Source organism: Bacillus rossius, chromosome 3 (genome assembly GCF_032445375.1).
Source record: "Bacillus rossius redtenbacheri isolate Brsri chromosome 3, Brsri_v3, whole genome shotgun sequence".
In the NCBI taxonomy this organism is placed as follows: domain Eukaryota; kingdom Metazoa; phylum Arthropoda; class Insecta; order Phasmatodea; family Bacillidae; genus Bacillus; species Bacillus rossius.
This window is the reverse complement of record NC_086332.1, coordinates 31978173-32003014: the sequence shown is the minus strand read 5'-3', so window position 1 is coordinate 32003014 and position 24842 is coordinate 31978173. Positions and strand designations below refer to the sequence as shown.

The following is a 24842-nucleotide window of genomic DNA, read 5'->3' as shown; positions in this document are numbered from 1 at the left end:
AAATAATTTACCTTCATTGAATTTAATATATTAAAAGATTGCAATTTTTGTAATCTGAGTTGAATTTTGATTCAATATATTAATTAAGTTCATTATTTTTTGTTGCATTTTGGTGCTTTATGGTAAATTAACTTAAATTTAGGCGTTATATGGTGTATTTTACACGCTTTTCAGTGTTATTTCGGCTTTATCGAAATTCACCATAAAAATTTGTCCCTAATAATTGTATGGTGAAAGGGCAGGAAACCTAAGCTCTGGTTGGGTAAATGTGGGTTAATAATGATTATATATCTCCATTACCATGTCGTCCCGACAGAAATACGACTTTACAACTTGTGGACAAGACGTCAATCACAGACAGGAAAGGACGGCGTTGGTACAAGGATTTATGTTCTTATAATTACTTTTATTACACAACTAGAGTCTGAAGACTATATAATTAAAAACAATTTTTAATCATTTATTATAATTTATTAAGATAAACTCTTTACTAATACATTTTAAATAATTATGTACATAATACTACACTTATACTTCAGTTCCCGCTTCATGTTCAAGGATATATATATATATATATATATATATATATATATATAAGATCATAAAACAAAGACTTTTCATCCCTAAAAACAAACGAAAGTAGAGTCGAGAATTCTGGCCGAGAACCAACTTAGCCATGGCATTGTCTCCTGCGCACGTCAACAATAAATACATAATTGAGCATTTGCTTCATTTTTTTTTTTTTTCACTTTGACTGCGTGAAACCGAATTTGGACTTGCAGTCCACTGCAGTGGCGTGCGAACTGGGATGTAACAGAAGGGGGCAGAAGGGGCTTGTGCCCCGGGGACCGCATTTAGGGGGGGGGGGGGGGTTGGAGGGGGAGCGCTAAATGAAAAAAAAAAGTAATTTTTATTTACTTGAAAATCGTAGTGTTATAACACAAAAAGAGATATTGTTTTTTGGAGGGCAGATGAAATGACTCATTTGTATTGAAATATACATACATTGTATATCGTCAAATATTAAAAATCTGGTAGGTACTTTTTTTGCTTACTATCCAACTTGCGATGTGTTGAAATTGAAATGATGGCTATTAAATGATTGACTTGCCATCTAAGTTGAACAAACAAATAATTGGGACAGAGACATGAACTGTTGTCGGGAGAGGTCATGGTGCCCCGGGTGGGAACCAGTCCGGCCGCGGCGGAGCTGAGACGAGGTCACAGGTCGGCGCCCAGCCGCTCGAACTCGTCGACCACGTGGTCCATGTCGGCGTGCGTGAGGCCCGAGTTCTGCACGACGAGGCGGAAGAAGTTGGGCAGGTCCCGGAGCGGCTGGTACGTCACCATCATGGAGCCGGCGCGCACCATGCGCTCCTTCATCTTGGGCGCCACCTGCCGGACGCAAGACACGGGTCACCGTCACCACTCCACAAGCGTCCACCGGGAACCAGTTACTACTTTCTCCTAATTATTGGCATGCCAGTGCCTAACTTGCAGGGGGCGCGAATCTGCCGTATGCTCAGACCGAGCATACCGCGCGACCCGAGAGTTCTGCGTGCGTGTGTGTGTGTTTTGACCGACTCAAGTCACCTTTGGATATTGTACTTGTGTTGTATACCCAGGGCCGGTGCAAGGTAAATTGGCGCCCTAGGCGAAAACCTTAATGCCCCCCTCCCCCCTCCCCCCCCCCACCCGCAGGACACCCTCAACAATTTTTTTTTTCCTTGCCTCAAAATACATCACGTAAGCCTAATATTTTGTCAACAATCAAATGTAAGCAGGTTTGTGTTTTTTTTTTACTTTTTTACTTATTACAATCTGTGTTATTTTGTTAATGATAGGACAATGATAGGAAAAGTAGGAAACGAATGGTAGTGTTTCAAGGTTGATGTGAAGGTAAAATGGCTTGCCCTACACCAAGATGCAGTCAAAAATAATATATTTGCGCCACGGACTCTGCAGCAATTCTAGGAGGTTCAGGTTAGCAAAGAGCAATATAAAATGAGCGTAACGGGTACAATTTGCGTAACGGGACACTTTTTCGTGCGTGCAGCCGGCGTTCATCGATTTATTAGACGTTGTCACGTCAAAAAGTAATCTAACTCTAGTCCACATCTAACCTTTATCATTGGAATTTCGAGATCCACATAATTGTAAGCAGGTACATAGTTGGACGGCATCCAAAACCCTTGAGTCGCGCGGTCATCCCCGTGCAGGAAGGAGGGGGGTGAGGCACCCACCTTGTGCAGGCGGCTGCTGAAGTCTGGCTGGTCGGCGGCGCCGCGCAGGCTGGGCGGCACGTACCAGAAGCACACGTTGGCGAACTCCGGCTCGTCGAGCACCATCTTGAAGCCGTCGCGGTCCCGGATCCTGGCCGCGAAGTGGGCGGCCGTGTCCAGCGCCGTGTCCACGTGTTTCTCCAGGCCCTCCGTGCCCTGCGGCCCATCGGCAGCAACATTCACACACAGGGCCGCAACTAGAGTCTCTGGCACCCGGGGCATGAATTGATCCATGAGGGCCCCCCCCCTTTTTTTTTTGCACATACCACACCAATAAAGCGGTGGGTCCGGGGGCCCTCCCACGGAAAAAAATGGTGCTATGTTGAGACGTTATATTGTAAATCAGATTAGAAATTTGAAATTCCTGGCATGCAAGTTAAAAAAACTTTTCACCAGTTACCAGTTGTAGTGGGAAGGAATTACAATGCAAGCGATTTCGGCGCCCCCACAGCTTTGCGCCCGGGGCGTATGTCCCGCTTGCCACCCCCCCCCCCTCCCCCTAGTTTCGGCCCTGTTCACACCTTACGTTTACCAACGACATTGGTTACAGATTATCCAGGGATCTCCGTGAATTCACAGGCACTTTGAACATGGGTCCACAACAATAATATTAGTATATTATCAAAACATTCAAAAACTTGTTAGCATTCCTGCAAAAACATTCATATTTCTTCCGCGTGTGTTTTGACTCTCGAAACAAAACTAGGAAGTCGAAATATGGTGTTATTACGCCGGTACGGCGCCAGGACATTACTGCAGACATCTAGAAATGGTCATAATTTGCTTTTATTTTGTATGGATAGAATTTCTGTAAAAAGAATTGTATTTGTAATTTTGTTGTTTTTTCTTGAACCTGTTTTTTATGGTAATTTTAATTAAATTATATATTTTTGCATCGAGTAAGAATCGAACCAAGGACGGATATCGATCGAATCAATCAGTAAATTAAGAAGTGATTTTTTAATGCATTTTGGAATTTTTCTCGAATTTCTATCTTAATGATTAGAGAACTTCAAGATGGCGCCCAAATGACAAGATTGTGGGTGTACTGACAATAAATGATTCCTGTACGCTAGCGGGTAAAAATTTAAACTAATATGTCGGTAGCACACTCTAGCAAACAAAAACAATATGTCGGATATAAGATTGCTGCCTCAGGCAGGCGAAAATAGATGTATGTCATGATGTCATACTGTTTGACGTAACATCTACCTTGGCATTAGTGGTGGGAGGTCAGTCTGCCAGTGACTTGTGTGGAGGAAGGATACGTCATCATTGTTAATCGATCGCCCTCACCGGAAACCGAGGACTCCATGATACAAATATGTTTTTATTAAAATCTAATCAAAATATTTTTTTAATTTAAAATTTTTTCCCGTTATAATCTGATAATAATTACAGATTTTCAAGATTGCGGCCAGTTTTCTAAATGGTGGAATATTTAAAATATATTAATTTTAAAAAATCCCATTAAAATCGGATAATAGTTACGGATTTTCAAGATCTCATCCGTAACGAAAATTGCATGTCATAAACATACTAGATGGCGACCATGTCGAAACGTGCAGCGTTATAGAATATAAGATGGTGGGTGTGACGTCATAATCCAAGATGGCGGGCTAGTTTTATTTAAATTTTTACTTATTAATTGTTTTATAATATTAAAATTTTTCCCTTTAAATTCGGATAATAATTGTGTAATTTAAATGGCAGCCGTAACGAAAAGTGCCACGAAGGCGGTCGAGGTCAAGGTCAAAGCTCCCCACCAGAGGCTTATTGGAGGCTTGCCCATGGGGAATTTAAGTCTCAATTGGAACATTTCGTTTTTTTTTTTTTTTTAATTTTACTGGAATAAAAAGGGAAAATTTTGTTTAAAATTTCTCCCTAGAAATAGAGAATTATTTCGGAATTTTTAGTCATTTTTGAGGAATTTTTATTAAATTTGACCCCAAAAATGGCCGTAGTGACGTCAGAGGACGGTCGGTCATTGTCTACACCACACACCACACTCCCACTCCTGGCGCCGGACTGGCTATCCTATACTACTCTCTTCTTTTTTTAGGTGGAATTTTTTTTGTTAAGTCCGTAAATTTACTGTAATTTCTTAAGCCCCTATCATACGATGGAAGTTTCCTTGGAATGTCTTCCATGCCAGCAGGTATGGATGGTTCTGTGAAAGAATTAGTATAGCTCTGGCCGTTTTTATGGAAGTTATTGTAATCGGTAGTATTGGAATTTTGTGGAAGGTTTCGTAAAAACTGAGCTAATATTACGTGCATCGCACGTAAACTAATTTCTAAACAAGTTTTTTAAAAAATTATTCAAATTGATTTTTTAAATATTTACATTGTCAAATTATTGCTAGGTATTACTATAGTTCACAAATAAAATAAAACGTACTATTTCGTGCAGAAGCTCACGCACAATTCTTTAAGTTTTTGAAGTGAAGAGCACGATAAAAGTAAAATTTGAAGGGCGAATTTTAATGCAACGTTTTCGTGAAAAATAGTCGTGAAACATTTCTGACACGAAAAGAAAAAAAAAACGAATACGGCGGGAGATATATGAATTAAAGGACAAGACAGAGAGTTTGCGCATGCGCTTGATTCAGAAAATCCATATAGGTATCCTATACAGTCAGCTGTGAACGCATTAAATATTATATTTGCTACCAGCGCGCTCGCGTTCCTTCTTTTTTCAACCAGCATAGATAGCGCTACCTGTTATTAATTTCATATTTCGTCCAGAGATTTGGCGTGTTAAAAATTGCAGCAGCATGTTTGAAGAAACAGTGATACGCACAGTTTTATTTTTCTTTCTCTCTTTCTCTCTGACGTTTTACCACTTATGATATACATACGAGTTGTGGTTTAAATTACCAGAGTTTCACTTCAATCTCGTGTACTGAGTTACAGGCGTTCTTTTTTTTTTTTTTTAAATATAACTGTTGTGCGATACAAAAACACAAAATGCTAGCCTAGTAGAGTGCCAAGGCAGAAGGCACATGTGGCACCTTCTTTGCGCACGCCTATCACGGCCCTGAGCGCATCATCGTACCTTGGCCTTCCACATGAACCAGAACTTGAGGGCATCGGCCCGCCGGCCGCACTGCACGTGCTTGTCGCCCGTGTCGTAGCTGGTGTCGTAGAACTTGTCCTTCTGGAAGAGGTACTCGGCGCTCGCCGAGTGGCTGGCCGCCAGCACTCCCTGGTGGCGCACCAGGAACACCGAGCACTGCTGCGGCGCCGTCAGCAGCTTGTGCGGGTTCCACGTCACCGAGTCCGCCCTGCGCACACACGGGCGGAGGCTACGTCACCCCCCTCCACAATCCACCCCACCTCCAGTACCATTGTGCTGAAAAGACACGTTCAACATTAGAAAAAAAAAACTAGCACACGAAATTTAACGCATAATTCTTTTACAACAACGCCGAGCGTGATAAATGCACGCAAATTATGTTTTAAACTGAATTTCTGGACGCGAATCACACATAGTTTTCGCAACCGCCGCTGGAATTTTCTGCCAGAGCACCTACGTCATCTATCGAATCATTCAATGTTCAGACCGAAATTTTAAACTATAAAATGAAACGGCTCCGATAAAAACATAAGAAGACTACAAATATTACTGCCCAGCTTGTTAAAATTCATTAAACAGTAGCCTTAATACTATAAGGTTTCCCTTAGGCTTTGTGAACTTTGGCTCGCGCCATCCGCCACAGATGGCAGCACCGTGGTTACACATTTCCGTTCCACACGACTTCCGCTTCACTCACGAAATTGCTCCCACCAAATGATTAATTAAAATAATATAAATAACCCTTATTTATTTATATGTTGAAAAATTGATACCGCAAATTGCTGGTCAGATTTCACGCGATAATCATTTGGTAGTTAATACCTACTAACACTGCCAACAGATGTCAGATGTATCGTAAAATTTCACTGGATGAAATGAACAGTAAGATTTCAATTGTGAACCGATTTCGCACAAGTCGTGGGCGTGGTCGGCTGTGCGCTCGCTTGTGATTTTTTTTTTTAAATTGAGAACCCAGCCTTAACTGGCCTGAGTCAGCGTCCCTTCTCGCGCAAGACCAAAGAAGGTGGCCCAGTCTTTATAATAGTAGCCTTCATGCGCTTTACCCTGTAAAAAAAAAAAGAACCGTTAAGCACAAGTGGTTTCCTGTGATGCTACGGACATTTGAAACGCCCATGCTTGAAGGGGCTCGACAGTAAAAAAGACAATCCTTGTCGAGAAAGGGTGAACAAGGTCAACTAGCCCGACCTCCGGCCCGCAAGCCACACATTCTGCAGCGTGAAGGCTCCAGCGCGAGTCGCTTCACCGACTGTGGGGAGTGGAGCCAGCGAGGCTCTCCCGCGGTCTCAAGGTGTTTCCCTTCACGGCCGCGAGAGCGCTTTCCGCTCGCCTCACATCCGCCCAGCTGCTCGTCTCTTACATTATTTTTATATTGAACCAATGTAATGATCTAAATATAAAAATAAAAAAATACCTCCGTTCAAGCCACGTAATACAAGATGTCCTTAAAAGAATGTCTCAGTTTCAATGGTATGTTAAAACAGTTTAATTTAGACTACAACAAATCATACATCAAATTGAAACCTAGTTTTTCTTAACAATAGCTTCTTCAATGCTGTGTCTCAGCTCTGGCAAATCACTAGGTAGCGACGGAACGTAGACACCATATTTTATAAAGCTCCCAAAGGAAAAAAAAAATAGAAATACGTTATGTCAGGTGAACGTGGAAATCAGAGAAAGAACTGTCATTTCGACCATTAGGTACCTACGACCAATCTAATGGCCAGGTATTTCGACGTTCATCCACTCTCGTACAAAGAGATTCCAAAGAGGAGGGGCGCCATCATTTGGCCAAATAAAGTTTACAGGTTCATCCTCTACTAATTCCGAAAATTACGCCCAGGAGACGCCATTTTGCGAAGGTGGCGCTGCAAACGAGAAAACAAAGTAGAACTCTCGCATGAGCTTATCTAAAACTGTATGAGTTAATTGTCTTTAATTGTGACCTTGAACCAACACTTTACAACGCTTACAGCTGATACATTTAATTTTATAACTGGGACATTCTTTTATTACCTACAGTAGCTTTCGCTTTTTACGAAACACTATGTTAACAATGATATCAAATTTATATATATATACACACACACATACACACACACACACACACACACACACACACACACATCTGAGACCCACTAAATATTCTAGATTTAAGTATAAACAATATCATCTGGTGGACTGGTAGAAAAAATAGTGCGTTTTGATAGCTGATATATATTTGCTTGTAATAATATGTACCTATCCTGTTAAAAAAATTTCATTACAATATCTAAGCTAACAAGCTGTGGAAATGCCAAAAGAAACAGCGAGAAATTTCTCAGAATGATCTGTCGTATGTTTTTACATTTTTAATTAAAATGAAATCTACAAATATTATTTTCAGCCAAAAATTATCAGTTAGGCCTATCTGCGCTTACTGTCTTGTAGTTTTATATACTCTTCTTCAAGGAATAATTTAACGTATTAGGATTTTACTATAAGTACTTTTGGTATACACGTAGGCCATGTGTACTTAGTAGGTACTTATATCCAACTGATAACTTATGGAGGATCTTCTAACCGGTTTCAGGCCAGCAACTAATTAAATGAAGTTTACATTCATCCCAAGGAAGGTAGTGCAAGCTATATTTTTTTGATTGTAAACCTTAGGAAATTAATGAAAATCAGTAGCAGATGACATATTTGGTGCTCCTAAACGAAAAGCCTAAACTTCAATGTCACTGAGTCAGACGTTCTAAAAATCCGCCTTCATGCACCCATTTTTGTTTTGTATTAAAAGTAAACGGAGGTTATGTTATGTGTTTTACAAAAAAAAAATGTAATTTATTTCATTTTTCAGGAAGGTTAAGTTTTGGCATGTCTAGATGATCATAACTAAAACGGAAGTTTTGTTAGGTTAGGTCAAAGACATTTAAAATACTCTAAAACCGTAATTTAATGTTCCTCGTAATTTTTTTTCCCCGACCACAAAGTTTCACGAGCAAGCGGCGAACTTCGGATGTGTCCGGGATTGTTCGAGTGTCTGACGTTTTATTCCGACCACTCCCCCGCACGGTAAACTCTTTTCTACTCTGTCCAACACGTCATCCAGACCATCCTCTGTCTCCTGTAAATTCCTACACGTAATGCATGCCAATTTGCATCCCGCATGAATGTGCCCAGGGTTTTCCCTGTGTCTATGCAGGTTTTACCTGGGCCCAACCTGGGCCTAGATTTAAGAGTGAGGGGAGTTAGTCATGGCGCCAATCGTTGCCATGGCTGGCCAATCTCCTCCTAGCACATGCATGCGACCCTCTCCCTGCATGGCTAATCCCAGCATGACTAGGCGTATAGGCTTCGGCCTGAGACGCACCTAGGTCCCTCCGTAACCCGGACCCCTCCAAAATACACTTAGTTTTAGTTAGGTTAGGAAAAAATAATAATAAAAATCCGACCACTCTTCATCCATACAATTTTCTGTCTCCCGTGTTCTCCTGCACTTAATGCATGCAAATTGCACCCCCCACGTCTGTTCCCAGGGTTTCCCCTGTGTCTATACAAGTTTTACCTGGACCCAACTTTACATAGTTTTAATGTATATTTAAGATAGGGTAGTTATGGAATAAATCGATGCCATGGCTGGCCAATCCCCGCACAAAGCATACGATGCATGCAACCCTCTCCCTGCATGGCTAGTCCCTAGCAAGACTAGGCGTATAGCATCGGCCTAAGAAAGCTTAGGTCCCTCCCTAATCAGGATCCTACACTTAGTTTTAGTTAGGTTAGGAAAAAAGCGAGTCTTTCAGTAATCGTCAGATATGTGTAACAGCTAACCTGGATAACGAGCAAATTCACGTTGTTTTTATGTTGAAAATACACTTATAATACGAAACTCGGACACGAAATCAAACGTAGAAATTCTTTAAAATAATGCCGAGGGTGATATTTTGTATTTCAACTACATTTCTCAACGTGCATCACACGTAGTTTCTGCACCCGCCGCTAGAATTCGCTGCCGGAGCACCTACGTCAACTAAAAAATAATTCAATTTGCATACCGGAATTTTCAACAACATAATGAACGATAAGGAAATTTATTAAAACAATGCCCAACTGATTAGCATTCATTAAACAGTCAATACAAACGTTTCCCTTTGGCTTTGTGAACTTTGGTTCGCGCCATCCGCAACAGATGACAGCACCGTGGTTACACATTTCCGTTCCATGCGACTTCCGTTCCGTTCAGGAAACTACTGCCACCAAAAGCCACATGCCGAGAGCTGAGATGTTATCCGTCAAAACTGCATCTGATCGACTCCAGTCCGGCGTCTCGCGGCCGAACTGCGCAACGTGGGACGTATCGGCGCCCACAGTCTCCGCCACGCGGGCGACGAGGCCGCCGGGAAAGCTGTGCCTCCAAGGCCGACCTTGCGACCGTCCGTTCTGCCGGGAAGTTGGCGAAACTGCTCGGGCCGTTCACCTCGCGAGCCGCATGGCGACTCTCTCGCACGCTGTGCTCCACCTCGAGACCTCGTTGCAATGTTGCAATGGGGGCAGGCGACTGGGCGAGAACTTGCGGCACGGCGTTTACCAGTCACAGAAAGCCAACACAGACAAAGAATTCGTGTAAAAAGGGGGAAACCTCTCTCTCCCCCCCCCCCCAAATTGGGAAACATCACAAAACGTGGTTAATGTTATTATTGTTGGTGTGATTGAAACTCGTAAAATGAAAGCATATCTTGAGCAGAGCTTCCAAAAATGTTAATTTTAAAGGGGCTTAGTTCTGCTATCTATGATTTTTGAATTTTGAATTAATGTCCCCTCTATAACATAAAATTTGGGGTATCCATCCTAATGTTCGGAATGCCACGGCATTAATAACATATTCCCAAGTGTAGAGTAATATATTTACTAAGAGTATCTAGTCTGAAACTTTTTCACCTGGACGACTACAACTGGAATCAGGGCCGTAACCATAATTATTTGAAGGAGGGGGCTAGTAAATTAAATTTATAATTGTTTTATGAATAAGACTTCTTTATAATTGAATTTTAAAAGAAAATCGATTTTCAACTCAAATCTCAGGGAATAGTATACTTTTATAACTTCAACGTTTACACATATAAGTTTAAGTCATGCTTTTACTTGAAAAGGAAAACTGAACATTTAATGTTTGGTTTTTTATTTAGTTAAGTCAATTGTTTGATTATGTTAAAACAAGTTAAAAAATACATACTTATGTTCATATCTATAAATTTTTTATTAAATACATAAATCACACATGTCAAAATTGTATTAAAGAAATTCTCACAGTAACACGTGTTAAAACCGGCATCAAACACAGACTTCTTGGAAACAAAATCTCTGTAATGGATAGAATGTCATTATTTCAATTAGTGAGGTTTTTTTTTATGATTTTTGAAATTTCCCCCGAATTTATAGCGTAATAAATACAGAATTTCAAGATGGCGGATTTCAAGGTAATAAATACTACTGCACTCTAGCAGGTAAAAATTAAATTAATATGACCGCAGGGTCCTCTAGCGTAGGGAAACAAAATGGCGGCCTCCAGCTGACGTAAACAATATTGCTACAATGACATCATACTGGCCGATGTAATATATTTCTTGGAATTAGTGGTGGAAGGTCAGTCTGCTGGTGGCTTCCGGAGAGGAAGAAGCAATTGCCATTTTTAAAAGAATGACCTCAGCGGGTTCGAACCGAGGACTCCATGAAGTAGGTTTTTTTATTAAAATCTAATTGAATGATTTTTTATAACGTTTAAAACTTTCCCCGATATTTAAAATGAAAATTAAGGATTTTCAAGATGGCGGCCGTAACGTCACTATTCTAAATGGCTGAAGATTATAGAATCCCAAATGGTATGTGTTACTTAAGCAACATTTTTATTAGAGTTTTATTTACATTGTCAGTAAGAGTTTTTAAAATATTTTTATTATTAAATTATGTGTTTACTCTCGCCGAGATCGATTCGATGACCGGGGTGGATTTAGTAACTAAACATTTGAAGTAAACAATTTTTTTTTATTTTTGGGACTTTCGAAAATTTTTGTCAAAAATTAAAGAATTTCAAGCTTATGGTCAAGGTCAATACCTGACCTCAGCGTCATAGGGAGGTTTTCGATTATGAATTTAAACTTCTTTTAGGAATTCTAGTTTTTTATAGGGAAAATGTGTTTTGAGGCATTTCAAATTTCGAATTTTTGATGTTTTGAGGAATAAAACTGTAAATTTCCCCTAAAAACGGGAATTTTCCCCTCGAAATAGGGAAATTTTTAGGAATTTTGAGAAAATTTGGAACGTCAAGGTCATCCAAGATTGCCGTCTTGACGTCAGGGTGGTCGGTCATTGACCCCACCACACACCACGCACTACGCACCGGCACCAGGCGCAGGACCGCCATCCCTATACTACTGAGCCACGCGCGGTCTAACAAAGGACGGTGACAGTTAAAAAACTGCAGCTTAAACTTCCACAGTTAATTTTTTTACCCGAATATTCTTTCGGCCGCTTTTCTCAAAGTGCACAACGCAGATCTTTCAAGAATATTATATGTAAATGTATGAAAATCGATCATGTAAACAATTTATATAGAAGAAATCACCGAGTAGAAACTGTGAAAGGCTCCGGTTAAAACGCATAGTGTGTTTTGGTGTGTAATAAACAACATACCAAAAACACTAGAAACTAAAACCTGACAGCTCTATACTAACAGCACAGAGGATAGTGTGAAAAATAACCTAGCGGCAAGAAGTGCAATTGCAAAAATATTTTATCCATATCTGGTGTCAAACATAATTAATCCCTTTTTAGGAAATTTGAAGCATTGGAGGGGGTTCCACTCATAAATATGTATAATGATTAAAAGGAAATAAAGCTATATTTGTTGTATAATGTTGGTACCACATTTATTAAACATATGCATCGTTAATACCGGGCATATATTGTTCTATGCATCGCACCGATGCTGTCCAGTATTAGTTTCTAGCAAGGGCGCAAATCTATAGGATTCGTAGGAGTTGAGCACGTGTGGGTTTTAACCGACTCAAATCATCTATGAATGGGGTGCTTGCATGTCGTACCCTGCCCATATGCTGGCCTGTATGCATGCAGCAAGCGGAAAACTTAAAAAAAAAAAAAAAAAAAGAATAGTGCGTGGAGTCACTCCGCGCGGAAGAAGTGAAACTTCGTAATGTGGAAATGAAAATAGGAAGGGGTAGAAATTGATTTTTAGTGAACTCATGTTGTTTCTTTGTTTTCTCCATGGTAGCGTTAAAAGTTTAACGCAACCTTGTTGGAAGTCGCATTGGAAGTTTCACTTCAAAAATAGTGCGTGGAGTCCCTCCGCGCGGAAGAAGTGAAACTTCGTAATGTGGAAATGAAAATAGGAAGGGGTAGAAATTGATTTTTAGTGAACTCATATTGTTTCTTTAAGACAAACTTTATTCGAGTGCCACGCATTCACTCTCGCTCTGTCTCTTTCTATTCCCCCTCCCCAGGAGCGTTGAACGTTTAACGCAACAGTGCTTTCATACACCCTCCATGGTAGCGTTAAACGTTTAACGCAACCTTGTTGGAAGTCGCATTAGAAGTTTCACATAAATAAAAAAAAATGCACAGAAAGTTTTCCATACAACATAGTTTTGACGTTTACGTTCAACAGCCCCGTTTCACAAGCACGCTTTTGGGAGCTATGGCCGCGGCTTGTAGTGTGCCGCGGAGCCGCCGTAGAGCGCTGCGGTCGGCCACTCACACTCACCTCTCGACGCCGCGCAGCAGATGGCGGTGCCGGCGGGACAGCAGCGCGCCGCCGCCCCAAGCGGCGTCCACGTGCAACCACAGTCCGTGCCTCTCGCACACGTTCGCCACCTCGGCGATGGGGTCGAAGGCGCCCAGCACCGTCGTTCCTGCGCGCACGCCAGCAACGCCGCGTCGACACTTGTCCGCAGGGACTTCACCACACTTGTGTCTAGCAGCTGACAACTGTGCCGCATATTCGGCTTCATTCGGGAATTCACGCCGCTGCTCGTGAGTGTGACAGCGCATGAACGACACAACAACCACAACAATTTTTTGTGCGCTCACACTTTCAGTTACCGTGTTCAAATAAACTGCCTTTAAATTATAAGATGTCATTCTTAAAATTAGCAAGAAGAAATTTAAAGAATTATTCAGTAGGTTAGCTACGTTATAAATACTTTAAAACATTGTGGATGGTTGGTTATATTAGGTAAGTATAGCTACATTAAAAATACTGTAAAATCATTTTATGTTTGCTTAGCAAATAACTTTTTAATATGTAGCTATCCAGCGCTAGGAAACAGTTTACATGATTTCACAGTATCTTTAATGTAGCTATCCTAACCAAATCAACCGTCCACAATGTTTTAAAGTATTTATAATGTAGCTAACCTAACCAGTGGCGTAGCCAGGATTTGTGTATGGGGGGTGTTAAGAAGCTGCCCCCCCCCCACCCGCCGTATTAAAGCGGGGGGTCCGGGGGTCCTCCCCCGGAAAAATTTGGATTGTAAGGTGTAAAATAGTGCTATTTTAGCAGTTTTCGGTTCTTAAATTTAAATATTGTAATGGTAAAAATTTTATTAATTTTAATATGAACTTTGTTTGAGTGATGAATAGGAAATTAATTAAAGATTTGGTGCTAAGGGGGGGGTTTGAACCCCTAAACCCCCCCCCCTGGCTACGCCCCTGAACCTAACCTAATTGACCATTGGCCATTGGTTATCATGAGTTGTCCATCCTTCCGCGCCGTCTTTTTTCGTCAGGAGTGTCGGGTGTGCCGAGCATACCCGAGGCTAGCCGAAGATGCGGCACAGTTGTCAGCGGCTAGACACAAGTCTTCACCACACTCACTTGTTTCTCTAACTCATAGTTCCCTTTAGGCACTTTATGAAAAAAAAAAAAATTATGAGTGTAAAATTTGCGATGCGCTCGCACCATGCAACAAAATTTTCACAGAATTAAATGATCGATATTGAATGCTGGTCCATATCATTAACACTTATATTTAGTGTCAATATTAGTGATATAAATTGTGTTCATAAATGTTCACAAGTATATATTTATATAAGTGAGGCCGCAGTGGCGTACCCAGGATTTGTGTATTAAAGCGGGGGGTCCGAGGTCCTCCCCCGGAAAAATTTGGATTTTAAGGTGTAAAATAGTACTATTTTAGCAGTTCTCGGTACTTAAATTTAAATATTGTAAATACAAATTTTATTAATTTTAATATGAAATTTATTTGAGTGATGAATAAGAAATTATTTAAAGATTTGTTGCTAAGAGGGGGGGGGGGTTAAACACTTAACCCCCCCCCCCCCTGGCTACGCCCTTGAGTGAGGGTATGTTCCCGTACGTATAACGATGTCAGGTTGCTTGTAAGCTTCCATTGTCTCTCGCAGGGAGTGTCTTTGGAAGGTTAGAAGTCTCCTTGTCGTTTTCATGCCAGATTTTGTGAGGTAATTTTCTCGTATATATAATCTGTTTGCATTATAAATTATTAGGTACATTATTATTTAATAAATAATTAAAATTAATAAATTAGAACAAACATTCAGCACAATTATTGATTAAAATTTATCTCGATTAAATTACTAAATTATATTCATTTTATACACGTGTTTATATTAATATTGAATGCGTACTGATTATTTATATATATTTTTAGTAATGATAGAATTTATACTTTACCAACCGTAATAATAATATCACTCCAGTCTTTAATTGTTTTATTTCTATTATTAATTATTTGCATGCAACTTAAAGTTAGATTTACCCAGATGGAAGGTTTTTTCGCTACAAATGTAAAAATGTCAGAGTCGAGAATCGAACCCGGAGCCTCAGACCCACTAGCCACTGTGCGTTAGACCTCACGGTCAGGCAACGGGTGGTTGTCGACAGTCTCAGTGGGCGAATACCAGGGAAACAACACATACCTACTATCATTTCAAGTTTACGTCAGTACTACGACAAGTGTGCGAGTGAACAAAGTTTTAAGTAAACAATTTATTTTCATTAATTCTAGTTGTACTACAGTATTGACAATGTGTATTGTACACAATTATTTGGTGGTGAATTTTGAAATTTATTTATTTTTAATACATTCCATTCAATTATCATGTTTGTATTTATTGTTTCTAGAAGGAGAAGAACGTAATGATATAATATAATTTATTATTAAAATAATTCATTTATTCACCCCCCCCCCCCTGCCCCCGCATTATCCTTCCTAGGTGCTGTTATCCATCCCTTGGCGACTTGGAAATTCCACGGGCTTACTGAGGCCACCGCGTGGAGTGGCGTGAATAAGCGCCGCTGTTCGCGATGCTTCGAGCGTCGGGTCGCGACACGTCACAGCCACTCCAGTCCGTTCCAGACGGACAACCAACAGGTATAAAAGCGGCGACGCCGGCCTCTGCGTGAGTTCCAACAGGCGAGTTGAGTGAAGTGCAAGTTCGGCGAGGGAGGCGAGAGACATTCCTTTGCGAGCAGTGCGACGCGAAGCGACGGGACTGTGAGAGAGCGACCGAGTGGCGCGAGACTGTGTGTGTGTTGACAGGTGCGAGGTAGATAAGGAGCGAACCACTCTCGAGCCTAGCTCTAGTGAGGAGTGTAAACTGTGGACTGGACAGATAGTTAGTGATTTGTGAACGGACATTAAGAGGCCACTCCAGTGTTTCAGGGGCACTACGCAACCCGCGTTAACCTCATAAGATTCAATGCTATTTTCATTTTGCTTATAACTTATTAACTAATATAGATTTCGAAATGATGCTTGCTTGATATGTAAGACATCGATGCTATTATCAAAGCCCCTTTCTTCAAAAATGTGCATAAATTATGGTTTTGTACTAATCTTTACTAATATGCATAAGTGTATTGTCTAGGTTTGAACCATAATTTATGCACGTTTTTGAAGAAAGGGGCTTTGATAAGAGCATCGTTGTCTTACATATCAAGCAAGCATCATTTCGAAATCTATATAATTAATAAGTTATAAGCAAAATGAAAATAGCATTGCATCTTATGAGGTTAACGCGGGTTGCGTAGTTCCCCTGAAACACTGGAGTGGCCTCTTAAGTGTGGTGTTTTAACAAGTAAATTAAATAATAATATCAAATAAAACTGTATTAATTGGGCTATTCTTACGAACCCGTTTTCCTCCACTCGTAATGGTAAATATTATTTTTATTTATATAATAATGTTTAAAAATCGACATGTTTTCCTCGTGGTTGCTGAGCCATGTCTCACCTGCCGTGGCGCACACCATGAAGGGGCGCGCCCCCTCGCCCAGCGCGCGCTGCACCTGCGCCTCCAGGTCGGCGCAGCTCATGCGGCCGCGCGCGTCGCACGCCACCAGGTACACGTTGTCCGCGCCCAGCCCCAGGAACGAGCCCATCTTCTTGATGGAGTAGTGCGCGTCCTCCGAGGTGAAGAGCACGAGCCGCGGCAGGCCGTGCAGTCCCCGCGTCTGCGCACCAGCCCAGTCTCACCGCCCGGGTGCCACCGCGCGCCAGTGCCACCCCGGTCTCACCGCCCGGGTGCCACCACGCGCCGGTACCACCCCAGCATTTTCGAGGGATTCGAACCCGCGTCTTCGAAAACCAAGTCTCTGTGCGACACCACGCAACGATAAGTTGTAGCTTTACTATTTGAATACTAGCTGGTTGTAAGTCACCTATATATACATACAGTATATATATATATATATAACCTCTTTAAAAACTACTTTGCTTGTTAATTGTTCCATTCAATAATCTTCAATGAATTATAACAACTTACGTAATCAAAATTGAATTTCAGCGATAAACTGATTATTTACCGTCTTTGCGAAGTTATTTGATCAAATTCGAATACTAAAAGAAAGATTAAAAATTCACAAATTAAAAATATAAAGAGAGAGGTTTTCTTTAACTTTTAGCGCTGTCTGTTGTGTGAAAAATTCAAATGCACTTGTTAACACGTATAAAAAATAAACGAAAGTGTTGCTATATTTATTAATTTTTATTATTTATTAACATTTGCCTTGATTATTTTACTAAAGTAAATAATATTAACATTAAATTCTGAGTAATTTATCTAATTAATTTTAGTTACAGTGTATTTCAAAATATGTGTCTTAAACAAAAGACTGGCGAGCTCGCCTGGGGGACGCACCACGACGCTTAAATACCACAACGCCGAACGTACAATAACGCCGAATACCATAACGCCGAATGTCAAAATTGACCACAACGCCGACAGCTAGAAAACTGCTGTGTACCACAACGCCGAATCACCACAACGCCGAAATACATTAACGCCGAAAAATGTCATTGCATGACTGCCACAAAGGTTACGTTAGGTAAGGTTAGCACACAAATTCATTCAGTTGTTTTTAATTTTGCTCCTGTGGCCCCCCCCCCCCCCCTTCCCCGCAAAATCATTTTTCGGCGTTGTGGTACACAGCAGTTTTCTAGCTGTCGGCATTGTGGTCAATTTTGACATTCGGCGTTATGGTATTCGGCGTTATTGTACGTTCGGCGTTGTGGTAACGACCCGCTCGCCTGTTCGGGGTGAGTCGTGCGAGGGAGCGGAGGAGGGGAAGAGCGCTGACCTTGACCTCGGGCAGCAGGTGGTGGCGCGCGCAGCTGATGGCGTAGCCGTTGGACGCGGAGCCGCCGGGGCTGAACACGCCGTCGCCCCGGCCCTCGGGGAAGCCGACGACGCGGCGCATCTCGCGCAGCAGGGCCTCCTCCACGAGCGTGACGACGGGCGCCACCTCGTACGTGTAGGCGCTGGGGTTGAGCGCGTCGCCCAGCCACTGGCCCATCAGGCCGTACGGGTCCACGCTGCAAACACGGGCAGGTCGCTCACTACTTGGCGGCCCTTTCAAGCGCGGCTCCAGAGGCAGGGCGCAGGGGGCGATAGCCCCTTCCGAGCCCAAATTTTACTTTTTTTTTTCTTTGTAGGGAATATTAATGTTAACTTAAATACTTTAATACGTTAATGTGCTAAACTCTTCTTTCAATCATAATTTTGTACGAAAATACTAAATTTCAGTATTTGAGACCATATATTTTGTGCAGGGCCGATGCAAGGTAAATTAGCGCCCTAGGCGAAAAACCTTCATTGACCCCCCCCCCCCCACCCCCCCCCGGCCGGACACCCAAAAAAAAATTTTCCTTGCCTCAAAATACATCACATAAGCCTAAGATTTTGTCAACAATCAAATGTAAGCAAGCTTATGTTTTTTTTTTTTTACTTTTTTACATATTACAAATCATAAACAGGTCACCGTGGACTTTAAATAATTACTTATATCAATATAAACATTCCAAACTGTTTCAAAATTCTATTTTCATCTAGTTTCAATAATCGTTAAACATATTATATCAGAAGTTATGTGTCGTGCTGCGCCGCCCCCAGCTACTTGGCGCCCTAGGCGGTTGCCTGGTTCGCCTATATGGACGCGCCGGCCCTGATTTTGTGAATATCCCAAGGGCAATGTCATGATTATTAACTGCATCCTCCTGTGTGTGACAGCCCTGCCCGAGGTCTTCCTGGAGCCGCCATTGGGCCCTGTCAATAACCATAATACAGAGTGTCCCAGTTTCAGTGGCATATTATATCAGTTTAACAAATCATACATAACGCTGAAGATAAACTAACCTAGTTATGTACACCTTTAGTTATACGGCACACATCCAACCTAAAGTCCAATATTACTCTCACGCTAGAGTAATGGAGACAATAGCCTCTTCAGTTCTGTGTATGAACTCTGGCAAATCGTTAGGTAGCGGCGGAACGTAGACACGATCTTTTGTAAAGCATGGCGTTATGTCAGGTGAACGTGGGAGCCAGAGAAAAAGAGCTCTATCGTCTCAAATCGCTCACAGCAGCGGCGGATGTTTTTTCCACATGGAGGAGCACAATTAAACTTTAAACGAAACGAAAGTTGCACTAAAATTACAGCTTCACTGAACACAAACTTCTTTACGCTCAGGAGTCGCCCTTTTGCGTAGGTGACGCTGCAAGCGAGAAAACAACAAAGCAGTACTCGCGCATGCGCTAATCTAAAACTGTTTGAGTTACTCTTTAATTGTGACCTTGAACCAAAACTCTACACCGCTTACAGTTAATAATATTATGTTTTATATACGGGGCTTTTTTTTATGGACATACTGTATTTTGGATATGGAACTTACCAGGGGTCTGGGAAGGCGAAAGGAACATCCCTCAGAGAAAAGAACATTCCGGGGCTCTACCCTAAAAATCTTAAAATTAAACTCTTTGAAACAACATTTTTTAGCCAACCTGGAATTTGAATTGCGATTGTGGTCCTGCTAATTTGGCTTACGAATTTTAAATATTCTTTCCTGATAAATATTTACTCGAGTTAGTTTTTTAAAACTGCTAACGATCAAACACTGTTGAAATCTCGTCATTACTCGAGACAGTAAAATCTTTGAAAGTTTTTTTCTGATACGAAAAATTATGACCAGCACCTAAAATTACATGCTAGTTAAAATGTTATTGTTCCTTTTGCCATGATTTTCCATCATTTCTCACAGAAATCTAGACAAACCATGACAGTTGCCCAGATTACCCAGTCCTGAAGAAGTCGCTCCTGTCTATTGACGTTTAAAAATTCGGACAACCTCGTGAATAACTCGTGGTCAAAAACTTTTGTTTTAACAGTCATTATTTTATACGGAGTAAATTGTGATCACAATGAATTTTGCCTTTGCAGACATATTACAAATACAATGAGGTATGTTACCAAGTCTTAACTTGATAAACTTTCACATAGTAATGATACATAATATCGACTTAATCCCCCGGTAGCGTTGGTGAATTCTCGCAATTTGTATGTTCGCTTACCTACTGTGACATTCAAGTGTGTTGCGGTCTTACGCTGCCAAGTTTCCTGCACGAAAAGATCAAAAACATTTTTCATTGCGTAAACTGGCATTTTATTTAGTCTAAGCCAGTGACAGCAATGAATAATTGAACAGAATTGGGGAAATAGTCCACTTACTTATTATCTTCACAGTGTAAGGGAATATAAAATTAGAGGATTAGTTTGGTTTCAAGACTGTAGAGGTACCGACGTTGTACATTTGTCGAGACTCGCCGCCATAGCGACTCCGTTTGTTCCGCGGTACGTTGTGTTCGAGACCGCTGACACATCGCTTGGCGGCGCGGCAAAGTTGATGGTAGTAGCGTTATGCTACAACACGAAATGGTTTGGTAAAGAGAGACGTTGGCAGTGCAGTAAAATAGTATTGATAGGTTACCGACAGCGCTAAAAATGCTTTAAGTAACTAAGAAGTAGTGTAGAGCGTAGACGTTCCGAGCCTGACCGCGGTACGCAGTGCGACGGGTGCTCGCGAGTGTGGTCTTTGGTTCGACCCTCGGGTAGAGAAGAGCTTATACAGAGGCTACAGAGACTAGCATTCTTGTACAGGGCTGAGCGAACGAAGAGACGATAGATAGGAAAAAAACTTGGAACTATCTGTCGGTGTAGGACCTTACTGGCAGGAGACAAGCGAGAAGAGCGCAAATCCAGCGCCCTCCTATCTCCCCATCCCCTTCCCTTCTAGCCTTACCCTGCACCCCTTTTTCCTCATCCCCTTTTGGTCCAGTTTAACTCGTGGTGTCACACCTGTCGTTGAGTTACATCAAATGAAAGACAATTTACGCCCCTTACAACATTAAAATAATCAGAGTATTGCTATCATAAAAGTTATGTAAACCACTTCAGTGTTAAAAATTAGAATTTTCGGCCTTTGGAGATGAAAACAAAATAATATTTTAGCAAATATGTAGTTCCGAAAGACTTGTTTATGGTATCACGAAACATTTTATTAAGGATCTTTACTGGAAACCTTTAAAATAAACCTAAATATCATAATGTACCAAAGAAGGATGAATCGGATGAAGAGCTGGTTGAGGAAGAAGGTGTGACAGACCTGGATGAGGAAGTAGGTGTGATCGAGTACTGCTATACTTACCTGGAGAAGACCTGGTAGAGGATCTTCTGTAGGTACCTAAAGAAGAGCTGTTTGAGGAAGTAGGGGTGTTAAAGGTACTGCTGTAGTTACCTGGAGAAGAGCTGGTTGTTTAAGTATAGGTTGTAGAGTACTGCTGTAGTTACCTGAAGAAAAGTTGGTTGAGGAAGTAGGTGTGATAGAGGACTTTCTGTAGTTACCTGAAGAAGAGTTGGTTGAGAAAGTAGGTGTGATAGAGGACTTTCTGTAGGTACCTGAAGAAGAGCTGGTTGAGGAAGTAGGGGTGGTAGAGGTAGTTACCTGGAGAAGATCTGGTAGAGGAAGTAGGGGTGGTAGAGGTAGTTACCTGGAGAAGAGCTGGTCGAGGAAGTAGGTGTGATGGAGGCAGTCACCTGGAGAAGAGCTGGTTGAGGAAGTAGGGGTGGCCCGTCTTGACGCTGTAGCGCACGGTGTCGCGCGCCAGCTCGAGCAGCCTCTGGTGCGAGGCGGGCTCGGCGGACGGCTCCAGGTCCAGCAGCTGCCGCAGCTCGCCGGGGGCGCGCCACTCCACCACCTTGCCGGCGCGGCTCGTGCCCTCGAACACGGCCTCCTCCAGCAGCAGCTCCGTCATGTCGCGGAAGAAGCGCTCGTGGCGCGCGCGGTCCGGCAGGCTCGCGAACCACGCCGCGCTGGGCGTCGCCGGCGCCGCCTCGCACGCCTGCGTGGCAACACCGCGCACACTCGCTCAGCTGCCTTGCTCCACGCGGGGGAGCTGAATTGTTGCCCCTTGGATGGGCAGACCTTCAGGATTTTTCTGACAGTGGTGTTTTTGAAAGGTTGTCTGAATTGTTGCCCCTTGGATGGGCAGTCCTTCAGGATTTTTCTGACAGTGGTTAGTTTATGTTAGGTTAGGTTAGATTAGATTAGATTAGGTTAGGTTAGGTTAGGTTAGGTTAGGTTAGGTTAGGTCACTTTACAAACTAACCACTGACAGCATAATCCTGAAGGGCTGCCCATCCAAGAGGCAACAATTCAGACAAGATTTCAAAAACACCACTGTCAGAAAAATCCTGATGGGCTGCCCATCCAAGGGGCAACAATTCAGACAACCTTTCGAAAACACTACTGTAAGAAAAATCCTGATGTGCTGCCCTTCCAAGGGGCAACAATTCAGACAACCTTTCAAAAACACTACTGTTAGAAAAATCCTGATGGGCTGCCCATCCAAGGGGCAAGGTTTCAGGATTATTTAAACTCTTAAAGGAGCGTGTTTTCATAAATTGGATGGGCTGCCCTTCCAATGGGCAACAATTCAGTCGCCCCCTCCTCGCCACCACGCATTGTGGCCAGAAGCCAACAACCGTCTAGAGGACGCCTCATGCCCCGGATTAGTCTATCTACGGTAACTGGAGATCATTCCAGGCAAGTGCTTTGTTTGCAGACATTTTATATTCTTTTCCAATAATAAGTGCCTGTCTGCAGTGACCCTCGACAAGGCTACACCCAAATATCTACCTGATTTTGATATGTAATAATTATTATAATATTTAGATTCACTCCTATATTTACTTAGTGTAGGTACATTGCATCGTTGGGTGTTCACAACGGCAAAATAAATATTGTTTACAGAAAAAAATTTTTCACTAAGGCGAGCATCAAAATTCCCTTTTCTCCGCCCATCCCGACATAAGACTCAAATAGCGTTGATAATAATGACATTTGAGACGGTAAATCTGGAAAGTGATCAGCATATACAAATGTTGAGAAACATCTCATTATTTGTACGCAGTGTTTTTTTTTTTTAGGAAATAATGGATAAAAGAAAACGAAATTCGACACCGATTTATAGATTTAGGAAATTACTGAAAAATTTATATAAACAATAATTAAAGTTGTGCAATAAATCGAAAAAGGTAGTTTTACACAGATATTAGTACCTGACATTTAGAATTATAAGTAAATTCTAAATTTAAGGTTTGGTAAGTGCAGTACACGTTTTTATTTCTTACAATTTCTTTTCCTTCACATGCTAATTCTTTATTCATTTATTAACTCGTAACCATAATTTAATTATTTTTAATTTTCTGATTAAATTTTAGTTGTGTTTTAATAGGCATATGCCAATGACGTAACTAGACTAGTTTCCCCTCGGGCAAGAATTCATTTTGACACCTCATTTTTCCAAACCAACCAAACCTTTTCCAAACTAAAACCTTTCCCGGCAACACCTCATACCGCCATCGCATATTAATTTCACTATTAAAATATTTTTGATTCAACATATATGGTAAATAAATATATTTATTTGCAGTATTTGCAGTGAGAGTTAGATAGTACGCAGAAAATACCAGTTTTTAAGTATTTGACGATATACGTAGCCTACATGTATGTAGGCTAACTTTCAATACAAATAATTCAGTTCATCTGCCCTCCAACTTTTTTTGTTTTATAACACTACGATATTCAATAAAATAAAAATTACTTAACCAGTTTAGTGGTCCCCCTACCTACCCCCAATACGGCGCCCGGGGCACAAGCCCCGTCTGCCCCCTTCCTAATTACGTCCACTTTTATAAATGTTTCGCGGCTTAGAAATTTTTAACCAAACAACTGTGGTAACTATCCACACAACGTTTTAGTAAAAAAAATATTAAAATGTATGAACCGCTAGGCACACCGCGCTGGAATCCCGGCAATGTCTACATATTTTATCGCCTCTAATGACCTCGCTGTTGAAGAGAGGTAAAGTCCAAATAATATTTAAAGCAGTTTATATCAGTATAGTTATAAATACAGTTCACTACGTTTGCGCCAATACAAATGCTGTTGCATTTTCTGGTGTAAATCGGGATCTGATCGGGAGCCACGGGAATGTAAATATCGATGTGCGCTAGTATCGATATGTATCGCCCACGAGCACCTACCTTGTCGGCGGCGCAGGGCTGGATCTGCGGCAGCGAGGACAGCGCAGCTACCTCAGCGGACACCGGCATGGCTGCGGCTGGGCGCGCGCTGCACCTCGCCGTCTCTTATGTCGCGGGCGGAGGGGGCTTCCCCTTCTTCCTCCGTCACTCCCCCCACACCCTTCCCTCCACTGGCCCTGACGCACCGCAGCACTTCCTTCTCCCTGTCGACACGTCTATCAGCGAACTGTCGTCGTGGTGTTGTGGTTAGCGTGACGGACTAACGATTTAGAAACGTCTATCAGCTGTTCCCTGATTCTACCTCTGAGGTGCCGGCAGTAGCGGATCCAGGATTTTGGTTTGGGAGGGACTTGACCCAGCTGACGCTAGGCTTTATCAAGCCAAACACTAAAACAGTAGTGGACCCAGATGCTTTTGGAGGTGGCTTGAGCCCCTTAGCCCCCCCCCCCCCCTCGCCCCGCCCTCTCTGGATCCGCTACTGGGTGCCGGTACAGGGAGGGAGGAGGTGCGGAAAACCGGACATGTTCCGGAATACATGTCGGCCTAT

General features: G+C 42.0%; 1 protein-coding gene across 1 annotated transcript; it reads right to left on the bottom strand.

The window, feature by feature from the left end:
* Nucleotides 1–560: 560 nt before the first annotated feature.
* On the bottom strand, nucleotides 561–24399 carry LOC134530472 (cysteine sulfinic acid decarboxylase). The gene is made up of 8 exons (XM_063365302.1): nucleotides 24296–24399; nucleotides 21785–22089; nucleotides 17996–18230; nucleotides 16651–16870; nucleotides 13141–13288; nucleotides 5340–5568; nucleotides 2244–2438; nucleotides 561–1395 (listed from the first exon to the last, which is right to left on the bottom strand). The coding sequence occupies exons 1-8, from the start codon at nucleotides 24362–24364 to the stop codon at nucleotides 1222–1224; spliced, it is 1575 nt and encodes a 524-aa protein (XP_063221372.1). The 5' UTR covers nucleotides 24365–24399; the 3' UTR covers nucleotides 561–1221.
* Nucleotides 24400–24842: the final 443 nt, after the last annotated feature.

Bases quoted from the DNA above. Each gene is read 5' to 3' on its own strand.
- LOC134530472 (XM_063365302.1), bottom strand. From the start codon at position 24,364: ATGCCGGTGTCCGCTGAGGTAGCTGCGCTGTCCTCGCTGCCGCAGATC. The intron at 18,231-21,784 runs GTGACTGCCTCC...CCGTGTTTGCAG, and splicing joins CTCAACCAGCTCTTCTCCAG to CGTGGACCCGTACGGCCTGA. The intron at 2,439-5,339 runs GTACGATGATGC...GATGGGCCGCAG, and splicing joins GGTTCATGTGGAAGGCCAAG to GGCACGGAGGGCCTGGAGAA.